Here is a 16,180-nt window from a genome sequence, read left to right as displayed (position 1 = left end):
ATGTTCTTGCAAAAAAAATAGTCTCTCCTTAGCGTTTGATTTTGTCCCATTTATCTATGTGTTATTTATTTTTTTTATTTTTTTTTTTCATTCTACTTTGAAATTCAATATGCATGTGCTTTGCTGCAGGTGCTAATGTGAATAGAGCCACGGCCAACAATGATCACACAGTGGTTTCTCTGGCTTGTGCGGGAGGCCACCTGGCTGTGGTGGAGTTGCTGTTGGCCCATGGAGCAGACCCCACCCACAGACTGAAGGTGAGTTTAATATTGACTCATTAAGAATGACATGACCCGACCCAGATGCTAAAGGCTTCGATGCAGTCAAATGACCTCTGTTAAATAGAGTCTGATTTTTTCTGCTCACAGGATGGCTCTACGATGCTGATTGAAGCTGCTAAAGGTGGTCACACAAATGTGGTGTCTTACCTTCTTGACTACCCAAACAACATTCTGTCAGTCCCTGCCCCAGACCTGTCCCAGCTTACACCTCCCTCTCATGACACTTCTCAGGTAAGCTCCCAATATCTGTCTTGGCATCACTATAAATTACCCTGTTACAAGTTTAACTTTTCCCTTGAGAGATAACGGGTACTTTTTATATGACATGATTACAGTTTTATTAAATAGATAGTCTATTTTATATGTGCAGGCCCCTCGAGTCCCATTCAAAGCCCTGGCTATGGTGGTGCCCCCCCAGGAGCCAGACAGAGTGCCCTCCACCATCCCCACACCCCCACCCGTTACAAACAAAGGTTAGTTTGCTCTCAAATCCTTGAGAGAACCTTCAGAGAGTAGTGATGTCATTTGGATAGATCATCATAGAATGTCTAGTAGAGTTATTCTTGTCAACTGGATGTGTATGTCTGTTGCTCACTCAAGTTTTTTCATCAGTAATCTTATGGTAAGTAACTGATGGAGATCTGCTTAGAATGCCCAAATGTCTTGAGCTTCAGAGAAATGCAACAGTTTTGACAAAATTAACTACTAGACAGTTTTATAATAGTTTAAATTAAATACTGGAAGAGCTGATTAGCATGGTTTTGGGATTGATTATTTGTTTTTTTTCTTTTAGGTGCATCCAAACAGAGGCTGAGCTCCCTTCAGAGCAACTCAGTGGCCTCAGGTTGCCTAGATGCTGACCTGCTGCCACCCTTCCACCCTTACCAGCCTTTGGAGTGCATCGTCGAGGAGACAGAGGGCAAGTTGAATGAGCTGGGTCAGCGCATCAGTGCCATCGAGAAGGCCCAGCTACATTCGCTTGAGCTTATCCAGGGCGAGCCGCTCACCAAAGACAAGATTGAGGAGCTGAAGAAGAGTCGCGAGGAGCAAGTCCAGAAGAAGAAGAAGATCCTGAAGGAGCTGCAGAAGGTGGAGCGGCAGCTACAGCTGAAGACACAGCAGCAGTTCACCAAAGAATACATGGAGACCAAGGGGCTCAAGGAGGAGCTGGGCCTGGCGGCAGGGGTGGAGATGCCCGGCACCCCCCTGCCACTGCAAGCCACACAGCTGGGCACCGACTCCGAGAACGAGACTAACCTCAAAGAGGAGGACCACCGACCCACCCTGACCGATGAGGAGGAGGAGGAGGAGGAGGAGGAGGAGGAGGAGGAGGATGATGATGAAGAGGAGGAGGAGGATGAAGAGGACATTGACTGTGCCAAGCTGCCACAAGTGGACACCATTCTCTACAGAAAGGCAACACAGCCACCACAGCCACCACCACCACCTCCACCTCCTCAGAATCAGGTCCTCCAAAGTCACCTGCTGCAGACCAGCTTTGTACCCATCCAGCCTTTGGCCACACAGCAGTCCACAGACTTCAGTAATGCAGAGTACCCAGGAAGCAGTAGTCCAGACCTACAGAGAATGTTGCTGGGCCAGCAGCTGACGGGGTTGGGGCCGGGGCTTCTCACACAGGCACCCGACGGACTCATGGTAGCCACGCCTGCACAGACACTCACAGACACGCTTGATGACATCATGGCGGGTGAGCTCACTGCAACTGGATCAGCATTTGCTTTCCTTCAGGATGTCAGTCAACCATTAGAAATTGATTAAATGCATTGTCTTGGCAACTGAAATTTAAGAAAACTTCTTAGTTTTAGTCCATGTCTGTAAGGTGTATAGCCCATATATATATATATATATATATATATGTGTGTGGCATACCACTAAAATTTGACAAGTAATATTTAGGAAATATACACATTTAAAATGCAGTCTTTAATATCAAAAATATGAATGACTCATCTTTGCATGTGTGGATGTTTATATTTTCTTTGGCCAATAAAACCAACTTATACTTGCAAATCATGGTACATGGCTGTGATGTAAACTAAATGTGATTGGCTATTTACAAAAAGGAACAAGTCTGTTATGTCACATGATTCAACTGAAAAGAAATTACACACATTGGGCCATTGCATGGTGTCTTTAGCTTTAGACCTCATCTCATTTAATTGCTTTTTTCTATTTATGCAGATTTAGTCATTTAAAAACAAGAATTCATTATTAAAGGTGCTCTATGTAATAAAACAATGTCTAATTCCATGTTTCTTCATTGCAGCTGTGAACAGCAGAGTGCCTGTGGTAAACACTACAACCTCGCCTACTCCTCAACCCTCCGCACAGACGCCCATCAACACAGTCTCCCCATCCTCCATGCTCCCTCTGTACCCCTCAGTCGACATTGACGCACATGTAAGACCTTCCTCTTCCCTGTATGTAACATACAATATACATACAATTTTCAGTGAGTGGAGTGCGAATAGACAGTAATTTTTGTTAAGTACTGAAAGTATTATATTCATTCTTCTCCCTTCAGACTGAGAGCAATCATGACACAGCACTGACGCTGGCCTGTGCAGGTGGCCATGAAGAGCTTGTCTCAGTGCTTATTGCACGTGGGGCTAACATCGAGCACCGGGACAAGAAGGGTAAGAGACTCATTCGGATGTTCTCTGAAGTCACAACAGTTTGGCAAAATTAAAGAGATGTTAACATTCTCTTGTCTCTCTATACACAGGATTCACTCCCCTAATCCTAGCTGCCACTGCTGGCCATGTTGGTGTTGTGGAGATCCTGCTGGACAAAGGTGGAGACATCGAAGCTCAGTCTGAGAGGACCAAAGACACCCCTCTGTCCCTCGCCTGCTCGGGCGGCAGGCAAGAGGTACCCTCACTTGGCTCACCGTTTTGGACTAAAGACAAAAGCCACACATTTAAAAGCTGCTTTCATTTTTAGAATTGAAATTGTGTGTAATGACTATGACCTTTCATTGTGCTGAGAGACTATTCGTTTTCCATTTTAAAGGAAAGCTGTATGAATAAAGATGATTACTGTCTCTATTATCGCAGGTGGTGGAGTTGTTGTTGCTTCGTGGTGCTAATAAGGAGCACCGTAACGTGTCTGACTACACCCCACTCAGCCTGGCGGCCTCAGGGGGCTATGTCAACATCATCAAGATCCTCCTGAACGCTGGTGCTGAGATAAACTCCAGGTCAGAACACAAGCCTACACACACCCATCGACGTGTATTAAGAGAAATAAATGGTGCTGTAAGCATTTTTTTTTTCTTTGTGAAATTACATGCAAGAATGCCCCTATTCCCTGTCAGATGACATTGAAATAAGTGCCATGAAATATCACATGTGTCTCTATGACAGCGCTAATCTCTGAACAAAAAAATTGTCTGCGTTCAGTTTGAGAATGCTATTTTGCTACTGTGGCTTTTAATGTCACTGTACCTATACAAGGTCTGTTTAAATGTTCAGGTTTGTGCACATCAAATTGCATGTTTATTTTTCATACCTGTGATATTAAAACTCTCTCCTGCTCTGGTCTCTAAGCATCTCTGGGTGTATGTGCGTATCTTTTTTTTTTTGGAAAAAGGGGCCCATTCAGCGTCAATGTCTGGTGGAAGTTCTAGGACTATTAAAATTGCTTACAACACCTTGAAGACATACTCATTTTAAGTTGCAGTGTAACTCTCTCCCACTGGCCATTGCATAAACCCATGTTACTCTTTCAGGACTGGCAGTAAGCTGGGCATTTCTCCACTAATGTTGGCGGCCATGAACGGCCATGTGCCTGCGGTGAAGTTGCTTTTGGACATGGGTTCTGATATCAATGCTCAAATCGAGACAAATCGCAACACGGCACTGACCCTGGCCTGCTTTCAGGGTCGGGCAGAGGTTGTCAGCCTGCTGTTGGACCGCAAGGCCAATGTGGAACACCGTGCCAAGGTTTGTTCCCACCTAACTTCCTGCACGTATGCCTATGAATATGTGTATTCATATCTTCATATGAACCTGAGATAGTCTGGCTTTAAATATATACCATATGCCTAAATTATGTATTGTTGTAGGAATTAAAAAAGGGAATATGCTGTTTTGCCAGTTTAATACAATGTTACTTAAGTAAAAACTAACACACTGTTTAACTAATTGTCAAGGTTGACTTTGAAATGCCTCCTTGGGTTATGCTAAAGTTATAGGAATGTTCCAGGTTCAATTCAAGTTAAGGTCAATTGACAGCATTTGTGGTATTGTTGATTACAACAAAGAAATTATTTGGACTCGTCCCTACTTAAAAACATGAAAAGAAAATTGTTACATTGGGGAACTTACAATGGAAGTCGAATGGTGCCAATTTTTGTAGGGTTTAAAAGGCAGAAATGTGAAGCTTATAAATTTATAAAAGCACTTTAATTCTTCTGTTAAAACTGTATTTTTTCAGCTGTAAAGTTTAAATTGTTGTTTTTACTATAATTTTTGAGTTTTAGGATTTACAGCATTATGTCTTCATGGCAACAAAGTTATTAAATTAGATTGAAATTTACACAGAATAGCTATTTTATCACATTATTTTAAAAAGAAAAGGAGGGACATGTTAACCCTTTAAGCTCTGAAGGTGTTTTTAAAGATTTCCCATTTCAGTGGCATACCCAAATAATAAAAAAAAAAAGGATGATTAAGTGTTTTGTATCATTAGAAAGAAAACTTCAAATTTGTTTTATGATATAGATTGATACATTCAGTGCCTCTCAGCCTAAGAAACTGCTGAAATATGAAATCATATTTGTTTGATATATTTTACAATACATCTCAGGGTGTAAATAAGGTGGCTCCGATGTTCCTAATCGTGTTACTATGCAATCAAAAGTTATAGCAGTACAAAAATAATTTATCATAGTGTCCAAAAGCCTCTCCAAAAAAAATATAACTCATGCTAACTCAACAATAATTAAAGGTTTGCACAGTATGCAGACACTGTTTTAGTAATGAGATTTTACAGAATGAGTGCCATTTTGACTCGATGAATATGTTTACATGGACACCATTGCGAGAGAGCAGCGTTCCCGTTTATGTGCACTGTATAAGCAGCGCTACACTTTACTCTCGTATACACGCGGCTCAGTCAGTTTGCAGCTTTCTCCACAGCAACTTAATTTCCCCACGATACTTGTGTAACTGACAAACATTGCATCAGTGAAAGACTTCGCTAGTTTATTCTCTGTTGCTTTGCTTTATTTCCAGATATTCCAGAGTTGTTGCAGTGTTTCCTTTTTTCTTCTTTTTTTTCTTTCTTTCTTGGATTTTCTCCATAATTTGGAATGCCCAATTCCCAATGAGCTTTTAAGTCCGCGTAGTGACTCACCTCAATCTGGGTGGCGGAGGACAATCTCAGTTGCCTCTGCGTCTGAGAACCTCAATCCACGCATCTTATCACGTGGCTGGTTGAGCGCATTACCTCGGAGACGTAGCACATGTGGAGGCCCATGCTATTCTCTGCGGCATCCACACACAACTCACCACATACCCCACCGAGAGCAAAAACCACACATAGTGACCAGGAGGAGGTTACCGCATGTGACTCTACCCTCCCTAGCAACCGGGCCAATTTGTTTGCTTATGAGACCTGGCTGGATTCACTCAGCACACATAAAATCCCAGAGTTACATAAAACTCTGGGATTCTCTCAATGTACCAGTGCATACATGCGAACGTGAGGGAGCGTCGATATTTTACATCGGTGTGCGTAAATTGTTGTGTGCTTTTCCCCACTGTAGTCCCAGAAATGTTAAATTATTTCTGCTATGTTGACTTGTTGGGCTCCATTCTATGACGTTTGTTATCCTGTCTGTCCACGCACATGCAGACACCTCAAAAACCTGTAAGAATGCCGCTTATGTGTTTACATGACCACATTATGCTGCGTTCTCTGGGAGAAACCTAGGTGTGTTAAACCGCTTTCTCTTAATCCCTTTAATGGTGTAACGAAATTGCCATTCTCGTTTACATGATGTTTCAGAATGCCGCTTTCTGCAAAATCACTGGAATAAACTGTTTTCATAAGTGCATGTAGTTCCATACCACCCTCAGATCTAAAACCTACCATAATCTCTTACATCAACAACAAATGGCAAACTGAATGGGATCAATGCATTACAAGCACATTGCATGAAATCAACCCTGTAGTGGCAAAAGACACATCTTTAATTTCAGTAATCGCTTGGATCAGATAATTTAAACCTGTTGCCGAATAGGACATTCCAGACTCACACATATGTTCCTAATGTAAATCTACCATTATGCACCGCATGCCAGAATCCACTATCCTTAAAACATATTTTTTTAATTGTACTGGTTATGCTGATTTATTTATTTTAGGAAATTATTTTACTCCACTAACACTTTTGAAGTGATTTTTAACAAAGTCAACTCCGAATCAGTTTTAGAGTTCTTATCAAAAATACATTTTAAAAACCTTATATACTCGTCTCCACATTTTTATATATTTTAACTTGTTTTTCTCCATGAAAATAGCCTTGGAAGCTGGCATGGTGCAAAATCACTAAATAACTAACTAATTTAAGTGCATGCAAATGTGGTCAATGAGTTTGCATAATTGAGTTTGTATCATTTACATGGTGCCATCTCCTGGTGGACAAATGTAACATTGTGCTTTTTGTGGATCATCTAATGATCTATGCATCTGATTACCGTGTGTGTGTGTGTGTGTGTGTGTGTGTGTGTGTGTGTGTGTGTGAGCTTGTTTGAAAGATAATCACCCAATGGTATGTGATATTATGTTTTTTTTTTTTTTTTTTTTTTGTGAAAAAGCAGCTTATAAGCAAAACAAACATAACTGTCAAAGACAGATATGAGTAAAACAAATAGGCTGATTGTATTCAACTCTGAGTTTTCCAACAACATATGACACATATTTGATCAGTTTGATGTTTTTACTGATTGCAATATGTACAGTGCAATTTCTTTTTATAAATTATAAAAACGGAACACTTTTGATTTGTCTGCAAATTTCAAAGCATTGTTCAGTTTGTCCAATTGTCTACATGCATTGTAAAGTGTAGCTTTCAAACGATAACTTTTTTGTGTTGGTCAAGACTGTAGTTATTCATATTTTGACGATAATTTTCTCTCGTGGGCTTGCATCCAAGCTTAAAGGGTTCAAATAATTTTTTGTTGTAATCAACATTATGCCACAAATGCTGTCAATTGAGCTTGACTTGTATTGAACACAAAATATTCCTTTAAAAACTAGACTTGAGTCGGAGCACAATTTTTTTCTTTATTGAAATGTAAAAAACTAAATGCTAACGGGACCTTTCCTTCCACCAGACGGGCCTCACTCCTCTCATGGAAGCTGCATCAGGTGGTTATGCTGAAGTTGGCCGTGTCCTGTTGGATAAAGGGGCAGATGTCAATGCGCCTCCAGTTCCCTCCTCTCGCGATACCGCTCTCACAATTGCTGCAGACAAGGGTCACTACAAGTTCTGTGAGCTTCTCATCAGCAGGTGCGTCTTTATGACTGTAGTACTCAAAGTTTTCAGTGCCAGTCATTCTTCATAGATGAGTTTCCCTCACAACATGTAAGAACTTATATAATGTTTAATCTTTGGCACTGCATTAATCATGCTGCTTTTTCTCCTGTTTATGCAGAGGGGCTCACATTGATGTGCGAAATAAGAAAGGGAACACCCCTTTGTGGCTGGCTGCTAACGGAGGCCACTTTGACGTGGTGCAGCTGTTAGTGCAGGCTGGAGCCGATGTGGATGCAGCTGACAACCGCAAGATCACTCCCCTAATGGCAGCATTCCGCAAGGTAAGCAGTTTTACCATGGAGTTCATACAATTAATGGATTTTTTGACTTGTGATTTAATGCCACCAATGCTGTACTTCTCTTTGAGAAGAATATACAAGATGGAGAATGATTGATTAAGAATACACATCCATGAAGCAGTGAAATGTGTCTGGCATGTTTTTAGGGTCATGTGAAAGTGGTGCAGTACTTGGTGAAGGAAGTCAACCAGTTCCCGTCTGACATTGAATGCATGAGATATATTGCAACTATTGCAGATAAGGTACAAAAGACCATTGCAAAAGACAACTGCCTTTGTCGTGATGATTTAGAATGTATCCTGGGAAGAACATTTCCATGGCTTGATGTTCTTGTAAGCCTTTTATTCATGGATACACATTCCACTCTGTAGGAACTGCTGAAGAAGTGTCATCAGTGCATGGAGACCATTGTCAAAGCCAAAGATCAGCAGGCGGCTGAAGCAAACAAGAATGCTAGCATTCTGCTGAAGGAGCTTGATCTGGAGAAGGTTAGTTTTGTCTTCAGATGTTTGCCATGATAATCATATGCTTGATGAGTATTAAACTAACTCGCTACTGATTGAGGATCTTGCTGTTAGTCATATTGTGCTGCAGAATGTTGCATCATGGTGAATACATTTTTTCCCGAACTTTTTGACAACAGTCTCGTGAAGAAAGTAAAAAACAAGCTCTAGCAGCAAAGCGAGAGAAACGAAAGGAGAAGCGCAAGAAAAAGAAGGAAGAGCAGAAAAGGAAACTGGAGGAAGAAGAGGCCAAAGTAAAAGAGGAGTTCTCTGAGATGCAGGATCAGAATGATGACTCTGCCGAAGGTGAGAAATGCTCTCGGAAGTTCATGTCAAAATGTCATATAGAAAATATAACTTTTTTCAGTATTTAGCTTAGTCAGTGCTTCCTGTAGCATCTTTTGAACTCTTGTCATTGTTTTCCTACAGAGGTGGAGGTTCCCATTGAGCCCCCAAGTGCTACCACCACCACAACTATTGGTATCTCTGCCACCTCCATGACCTTCACCAACACTTTTGGTAAAAAAAGAGCAAATGTGGCCACCACGCCAAGCACCAATCGCAAGAGCAAAAAGAACAAGACCAAGGATTCTCCTAGCGAGCCAATCATCCTTCAAGACCCACAGGTGGCACTGGCGCAGCAAAAAGCAGACAAAAACAAGATCCACGGAGAACCTCGCGGAGGTGGGGCACCGGGAGGCACCAGTGACTCTGATAATCTGGACAGCACTGACTGTAACAGTGAGAGCAGCACCGGCAGTAAAAGTCAGGATCTTGCAGACCCACCCTCATTGTCGTCCTTTTCATTCACTGCCCCTTTGGGCTCCCACCAGCCCCAGAACGCAAGTGAGAAGAGACAGGGGCCCTCACTGCAAGGCTCTCGTGATGAGAGGGTCACCGTGTCTATCTCCAAACCACAGCAAAAGTAAGAATTGATCTTCTGCTTGTCACTGCTCTATGGCTTATTTTGCCATTCAAGTAAAAAATGCAGAGAGAAGAAGATATTTGACAAATCTTAGCCATTTTCAATTGTTTATTTTCAGGAACATTTTTGTGAAAATTTGGCTTTCATTTGCAAACCATTTTGAATAGCAAATTTTATAAAGGGGTTTGTTTAGGTCGCTATTGTGATTGAATCAGTAAAATGCCAGTATAGCACATTTGCGTTTTGCTGCTCCATGTGAAAAATTGTTCATGGAGAGAAAATTAAATATCTTGCTGTTCTCATTTGCTAACAGATTGTTTGAGATCAACAGTGACTTGACCCCCAGTTCCCTACCCTCCTCGTTCAAGACCATTTCACTGCCTGTCACCTCGCCCAACAGTAAGATGAATCTCACTAGCCCAAAGAGGGGCCAAAAGAGAGAAGAGGGGTGGAAAGAGGTGGTTCGGAGGTGAGGGGTGCACAAATATTAATCTTTTTTTTTTATTTTTTTTTTATGTTTTTTTAATTTATTTGTTTATACCTTTTTAATTGTGATTTATCATTTCTACTCTAGATCCAAGAAACTCTCTGTCCCTGCTTCTGTGGTGTCTCGGATCATGGGTAGAGGTGGCTGCAACATTACGGCTATCCAAGATGTTACGGGTGCACACATTGACGTGGACAAGCAAAAGGACAAGAATGGAGAGAGAATGATTACAATCAGGTACAAATAAGTGACAGTCCATAGAAAATGTTGAGAGGAGTAGTGAAAGTCTGGCAGTTGTGAACATTTTTATTTAGTGGGAATGTTTTAAAAATTAATGCCATACATTTTTTAATGATCAATTAAATTCATAAAAAGTGGAGTAAATATAAAAACAACTGAATCAATATTTGACTTGACCACCATATTTATTTTTTATACGGCACCCATTCTCCTAGGTACACCTTTCAATGTGGTTTGTAGATTTTTCAAGCATCTTGCCACATTTTTATGTATTTAGGCTGTCTAAGTTGCTTCTGTCACTTCTTGTAATCTCAGACTGACTTAATGAATTTGAGATTCAGGCTCTGTGAAGGTCATAGCATCTATTACATGACTCCCTGTTCTACTTCTATTCAATTCTATTTCCAAAAGACTATTGACACAATACAGCAAAATATATAAAAAAAAAACATAAGACAAATGTTTTTCTAAAACATCTAATGTACCTTAGACTTTTGCACAGTGCTGTGTATAATTTCTTAAATGTGCTCACTTGCAGAGGTGGCACAGAGTCCACAAGGCACGCTGTGCAGCTGATCAACGCACTGATCCAAGACCCTGCCAAAGAGCTGGAGGACCTGATCCCTCGTAACCACATCCGGCCACCTGGCGCCAACACCAAAATCAGCTCCACCTACACAACATCCACTGGGGCCACCAGCACTACTGCAGCCAGTTCAAAAGGCCTGCCATCTGTATTGCCCACATCCAGCATGTCTTTTCAATCCTCCACTAACTCAACAGCTCAGCAGGCTGGCAAATTGGGAAAAAGTGTGTCGCAGGGTGTCAGGCCTCCCTTCGTTTCTTTGCCACCACTTGCTTATGCTCATCCTCAGCTGGCCCTTCTTGCAGCCCATACTATGCATCAGATCCGCCACCCTCGTTTGCCCATGGCGCAGTTTGGCGGCACTTTCCCGTCCTCCCCCAATACGTGGGGTCCATTCCCTGTACGTCCTGTGAGCCCTGGTAGTGCTAACAGCTCCCCCAAACACAGCAATAGTTCTCTCACACGCTCCGCCACCTCAGCTCCTGCCCATGTTGATCACCATGCTGCTGCTTTGTCCAGCATCTCTGCTCTCACTGCCTCTACCACCTCTCCCATAAGTTCTGCACCTACAAACACCCCCACGCCTTCCTCTGTCAGAAAGCAGCTTTTCTCAGCAGAGCCCAAGTCAGGGGCTGGAGTTGCTGTGGCCAATACTGGCAGCAGTGCTATCCCAATGCAAGTTGCTGCCTCTCCCTTCAGCTGCGCTTCCACCACACCCACAACCCCTCCGCCTGCATCTGCGCCCATTGCTCCACCCTCACAGCATCTTCCACCCACCAAGCCAGAGCCAGCAAACCTCAGCACCCCCGTTAAAGAGAAGCCCATCACAGAGCTTTCTGCACCCCTTGTAGGAGCTCAATCTGATGGCTCCAGCCCCTCTGCTCCCCTGCACTTCACTTCATCTCTGTCGGGATCCTCGATGGTGCCTGTGCAGCCTGAGAGCCGACAGCAGCTTCCACCACAGTTTCCCTCCGGCACAGAACCCTGTTCCTCTTCCTCATCTCAGCCAGGGTCATCTCACCCTGTCACACGTCTGCCCCCTCCCACCTGCAGCAGCACAGTTACTAACACCAGCAGCACCGTACCTCATTACGCCACCCCTGGTGTGTCCCCACGCATGCAGCCACCGACACACTACTACCCCATGTCTGCAAGTGCCCTGCAGGAGCAGCAGTCTGTGTTTGTGCCTCCAGGAGCTTCACAGGAGCTGCTAAAACAACCACTGCAGCAACAACAACAGCAGCCCAGCCTTGCTCCAACAGGGATGCCCCCTCACTCCCTTCCAATATCCTCCACCATGGGCATGATGAACGGCTCTCAAATGCACCTGCACAGCGGAAAAGCGCAACTGCCCCCCAACTTCGGCCCAGCAGCTCTCTTCAATCACTTCAGCAGCATCTTCGACAACAACCAGGTGGGTAACAACCAGGTTTGGGGGGCCTGCCATCTACCTGCTCGTACCCCTCCTGAGCAACCCTACAGTGCCCAACCTAACACTTACATGGGTGCAATGGGGCAAATGGAAAATGTAATGCCATGTCCTGATGGCTCGAAAGCTCCAGGGTATCGCTGCTCTTCACAGAGAATGGTCTCCAGTCCCATTGGTGAGTGTTACCTGTAAACAATAAGCACTCTTGCTGAAGACCTTTTGTTTTTTTGGGAGATTGTTTTTTAGTAAAGCACTTGTGTTTTCTCTAAAACACAGGCATGCATCCAATGGACCCCACAGGCAACTCCATGTCTTCATCTGCTGCTCTCACCAGCTTTACCACAAGCATGTCAGCCAGCCCTGTGTTCCTGCACGGTCCAGCTCCTGTGGGTGCTCCCTCCTTTAGCCGCCAGCACTTCTCTCCCCATCCCTGGAGTGCCTCCAATTCCTGTATGAAAATAAAAAAAAGTCCCTTTTTCAAGATTATAAATCATGTTTTCTTCCTGATGTTACCATTTTTTCTATTGGATCTTATCAAATGTTCTTTGTTTTGCATCTGTCTCTCTTCATGTCTAAATTATTGTGGCTTTTTTAGGTGAGTCTCCTGCGCCGTCTGTGTCCTCTGGGGCATCCTCGCCTCATTGCACATCTACGGTGACTCCCGCTCTGATCCAGGCGAAACCCAGTAGCTCAAACCAGCAGGACCGCAAAGTGCCCCCTCCAATTGGAACTGAGCGTCTGGCCCGCATCCGACAAACCGGCTCAGTCAGTCACACCATGTTGCCCACCAGCTACACACCACCAGTTGGACAGGGTGGCATCTGGTCTTTTGGAGTGGGCAGTGCCTCCGGTAAGTCTGCGGCTGAGACATACTGCTAGTCAGTTCAGTAGTCAAAATGTGAAATGAGATTGTTTTTGCTTCAGTAACCCATAGCAATTCTCCGATCGATCTGTGGTCTCATAATTTGTCCAGTAACATAAAAACATTGACCATGTTGCAAAAGACGGGCGATTCCTTCAAGACTTCAGCATCACTGTTATGTCATCACGGGTGTGTAGGAACACAGTCTGAGTTTTGTAATATAACAAACTTGATTCGGGAGTAAAGAATGATGCAGTGTGAGTGGTATGGCGAATATGAAAATCTTGTTCACAGTGTGTTATAACAATGCGACTGAGGGGTCTTTCATTTCAAGACCCGATTTTATGGAGTGATAGTATGTCCCAAAACTTGCACACTTTTTTTGCTACACACTAAAAAGTACACACTTTTTCATCATAAAAAGAGTACCCACTTTAAAGACATAGTCTAAGTAGGTGAATTGGGATACGACATCAGTCTCTGCCGGGCTTTGGTATCATAATAATTACTCTGGTTACAAGATGAGCCATAATTGAAACATCTTTATTAAATGACTCCCAAGCAAACGGCATTAACAGTAGCACCTGTTGAGTCCGCTAACATGTGCTTTTCCTCCATTCTCCTTTCATCTCTTCCCTCACAAGAGAGCGTGTTCCGCTCATTAAAGCTCAAAGCAGAAACAAGTGAAAGATTAACTAATATTACCTACACTGAATAAATGAAAAGGCAGGGAATATAGGTTTAAAAAAATAACATTTCCACATAATATTTAGATAATATAATATGATGCAAGACAAATTGAGAAATTAATAAATAAAATATCAGTAGTAATAATAATAATGATGATGATATAAGATAAATGACAATAACCAAAACTCAGATCCCTATGGGTTATAATTTCGACTTTAGTTTGACACTAAGCCTAGTTCTTTATAGGGTTATCTATCCTAATAGAGAATATTTTGTGTAAACCTACTTGTTTCTAATGCCTATTAAAAAGATATTATTTAAAAAATTAATATTTGTTTTGTTTATTTGATTATCTATAAACCAACCTGTTGACAGCAAAATCTAAGCAACAGCTGTGGTATTACCAACATGATAATTCAGTTAACAATGACAGTGAGCCAAAAGCTTGCACATAACCAGATATAACACGGTTAATAAAATAAAAGGTTCAATGATCGGACTTGGCCTATCAGATAACAAGAACATTGCTAATCTGTAACTGCTGTAAAGATCCTGATCGCAGCATCCCTAATAACCCACTATGCAAAATGTGGCGATCTGGGAAAGGTAGGTGAGTTAATAAATTAATTTCTGTTTCTTGATAACAGAGACAATGTCAGGCTGGTCTCAGCCCCTGATGGGAGGGCCAGTGATGCACCAGCAGATGCAGGAGCAGTCTGCCTTCTCCCAGCACCAGGCTATGGAACGAGATGACACTGGGATTGTGGCTCCTTCTAACACCTACCACCAACCCCTGCCCACCAATTTCATGGATTTTCCAAAGGTGTGGTAGTAACTAGTTGGCACACCCTGCAATGTGACACATTCTTTAAGAATATTATTTCAATTCCAAAGGTTGTCTTAGCTCTTTTTTCCTTGTCTATCTAAAAACCTACAGTTTGTAATTTTTAGTTCAGTCCAAAAATAGAGATTGGCATTCATAATTTTTATTGATGAATATTTGTTTTGGGATGACTAGGGTCTCCCAATGTCAATGTATGGTGGCACGATGATCCCTCCACACCCTCAGATGGCGGAGGGTCCTGGAGGCCATGTATACAATGGTATTCACACATCTGACCCTGCCTGGAATCCTATCCTAAAAGTTGTTCCCAACTCGGCTGAAAATTCAGACCCACAGCAGGTAATTGCTCTTAGTCGACCATGCTCCTGCTAGAAGTGAAAGCAGACATTTTAGTTTTTAATTTTAGCTCCTTTTGCTGTAATGTAACTCTTTGAATCCTTATTGCAGGTATGGCCAGGCACTTGGGCCCCACATGTGGGAAATGTGCATCTGAATCATGTCAACTAAACACAGTGATCGAGAGGCCTAGGGGCAGTAACAAGAAACACGTTAATAAGAACAAGATAATTACCTAATTACGGAGACGTGGTATTAACCTAGATGTGTCCCCCAAAAATGTTAAACAAGTTATGAAATTTGAGAGATGGACACCCTTGATGTGCCTAACTAAAAAGAGAGAATCTAGTGTCGGATTTAATGAGTTTACCACGGTCTATGAACAAATCGATTGCCTGTTCAACAGGATACATTCTGAGTAGTATAGCCATTTTGACATATAAGCCCCATGTAAAAGTGTTCTTGGTCGGCAGGGCTCAATAGGACAGTGCGCTATTTATACTTGGCCAAGAACTAGATTGCATAAAGAGTGAAATCAGACCTTTTAGAGTGGTAAATACCTGTATAATTGTTTACATACAGAAAAAGGGTTCAAATGAGAGTAAATTTCATGTCGTATAGTGGCTCTACTTTATGTAGCCTGTATTAATGTGAAATATTTACCTTAATATTCAATAAAAAGTTGGAAATGTATCTGGTGTCTGAAATTTTACTTTGATTGGTTTATACTGTGCGCTGTTAACTGAATGAGTGTGAGGCACATTGCCAATCCTGGATAGAGACATAAAACATACTGCAGTGTAATCAATAGAAAGAAAATATGGTAAGAGTATGACCTACACTCACCTAAAGGATTATTAGGAACACCATACTAATACTGTGTTTGACCCCCTTTCGCCTTCAGAACTGCCTTAATTCTTCGTGGCATTGATTCAACAAGGTGCTGAAAGTATTCTTTAGAAATGTTGGCCCATATTGATAAGATAGCATCTTGCAGTTGATGGAGATTGTGGGATGCACATCCAGGGCACGAAGCTCCCGTTGCACCACATCCCAAAGATGCTCTATTGGGTTGAGATCTGGTGACTGTGGGGGCCATTTTAGTACAGTGAACTCATTGTCATGTTCAAG

General features: G+C 42.4%; 1 protein-coding gene across 4 annotated transcripts in view; it reads left to right on the top strand.

Annotated features, from left to right (window-relative positions):
• ankhd1 (ankyrin repeat and KH domain containing 1) overlaps positions 1–15,736 on the top strand; it is a 72,970-nt gene extending 57,234 nt beyond the window's left edge. For all 4 annotated transcript variants that reach the window (XM_052103971.1, XM_052103970.1, XM_052103969.1 and 1 more), the window contains exons 12-34: positions 130–257; positions 369–512; positions 652–754; positions 1,075–1,989; positions 2,569–2,702; positions 2,827–2,938; positions 3,028–3,173; positions 3,359–3,501; positions 4,033–4,246; positions 7,646–7,821; positions 7,967–8,129; positions 8,294–8,389; positions 8,519–8,635; positions 8,791–8,956; positions 9,080–9,575; positions 9,889–10,044; positions 10,150–10,299; positions 10,841–12,492; positions 12,594–12,767; positions 12,913–13,167; positions 14,517–14,692; positions 14,888–15,052; positions 15,161–15,736. In XM_052103971.1, coding sequence (XP_051959931.1) covers positions 130–257; positions 369–512; positions 652–754; positions 1,075–1,989; positions 2,569–2,702; positions 2,827–2,938; positions 3,028–3,173; positions 3,359–3,501; positions 4,033–4,246; positions 7,646–7,821; positions 7,967–8,129; positions 8,294–8,389; positions 8,519–8,635; positions 8,791–8,956; positions 9,080–9,575; positions 9,889–10,044; positions 10,150–10,299; positions 10,841–12,492; positions 12,594–12,767; positions 12,913–13,167; positions 14,517–14,692; positions 14,888–15,052; positions 15,161–15,220 — 6,041 coding nt within the window. In that variant the 3' untranslated portion in view covers positions 15,221–15,736. The remainder of the gene's footprint in view (positions 1–129; positions 258–368; positions 513–651; positions 755–1,074; positions 1,990–2,568; positions 2,703–2,826; positions 2,939–3,027; positions 3,174–3,358; positions 3,502–4,032; positions 4,247–7,645; positions 7,822–7,966; positions 8,130–8,293; positions 8,390–8,518; positions 8,636–8,790; positions 8,957–9,079; positions 9,576–9,888; positions 10,045–10,149; positions 10,300–10,840; positions 12,493–12,593; positions 12,768–12,912; positions 13,168–14,516; positions 14,693–14,887; positions 15,053–15,160) is intronic.
• Positions 15,737–16,180: the final 444 nt, after the last annotated feature.

The sequence above is a fragment of the Xyrauchen texanus genome, chromosome 34, assembly GCF_025860055.1.
Source record: "Xyrauchen texanus isolate HMW12.3.18 chromosome 34, RBS_HiC_50CHRs, whole genome shotgun sequence".
Classification (NCBI taxonomy): domain Eukaryota; kingdom Metazoa; phylum Chordata; class Actinopteri; order Cypriniformes; family Catostomidae; genus Xyrauchen; species Xyrauchen texanus.
This window is presented reverse-complemented; position numbering and strand designations above follow the sequence as displayed.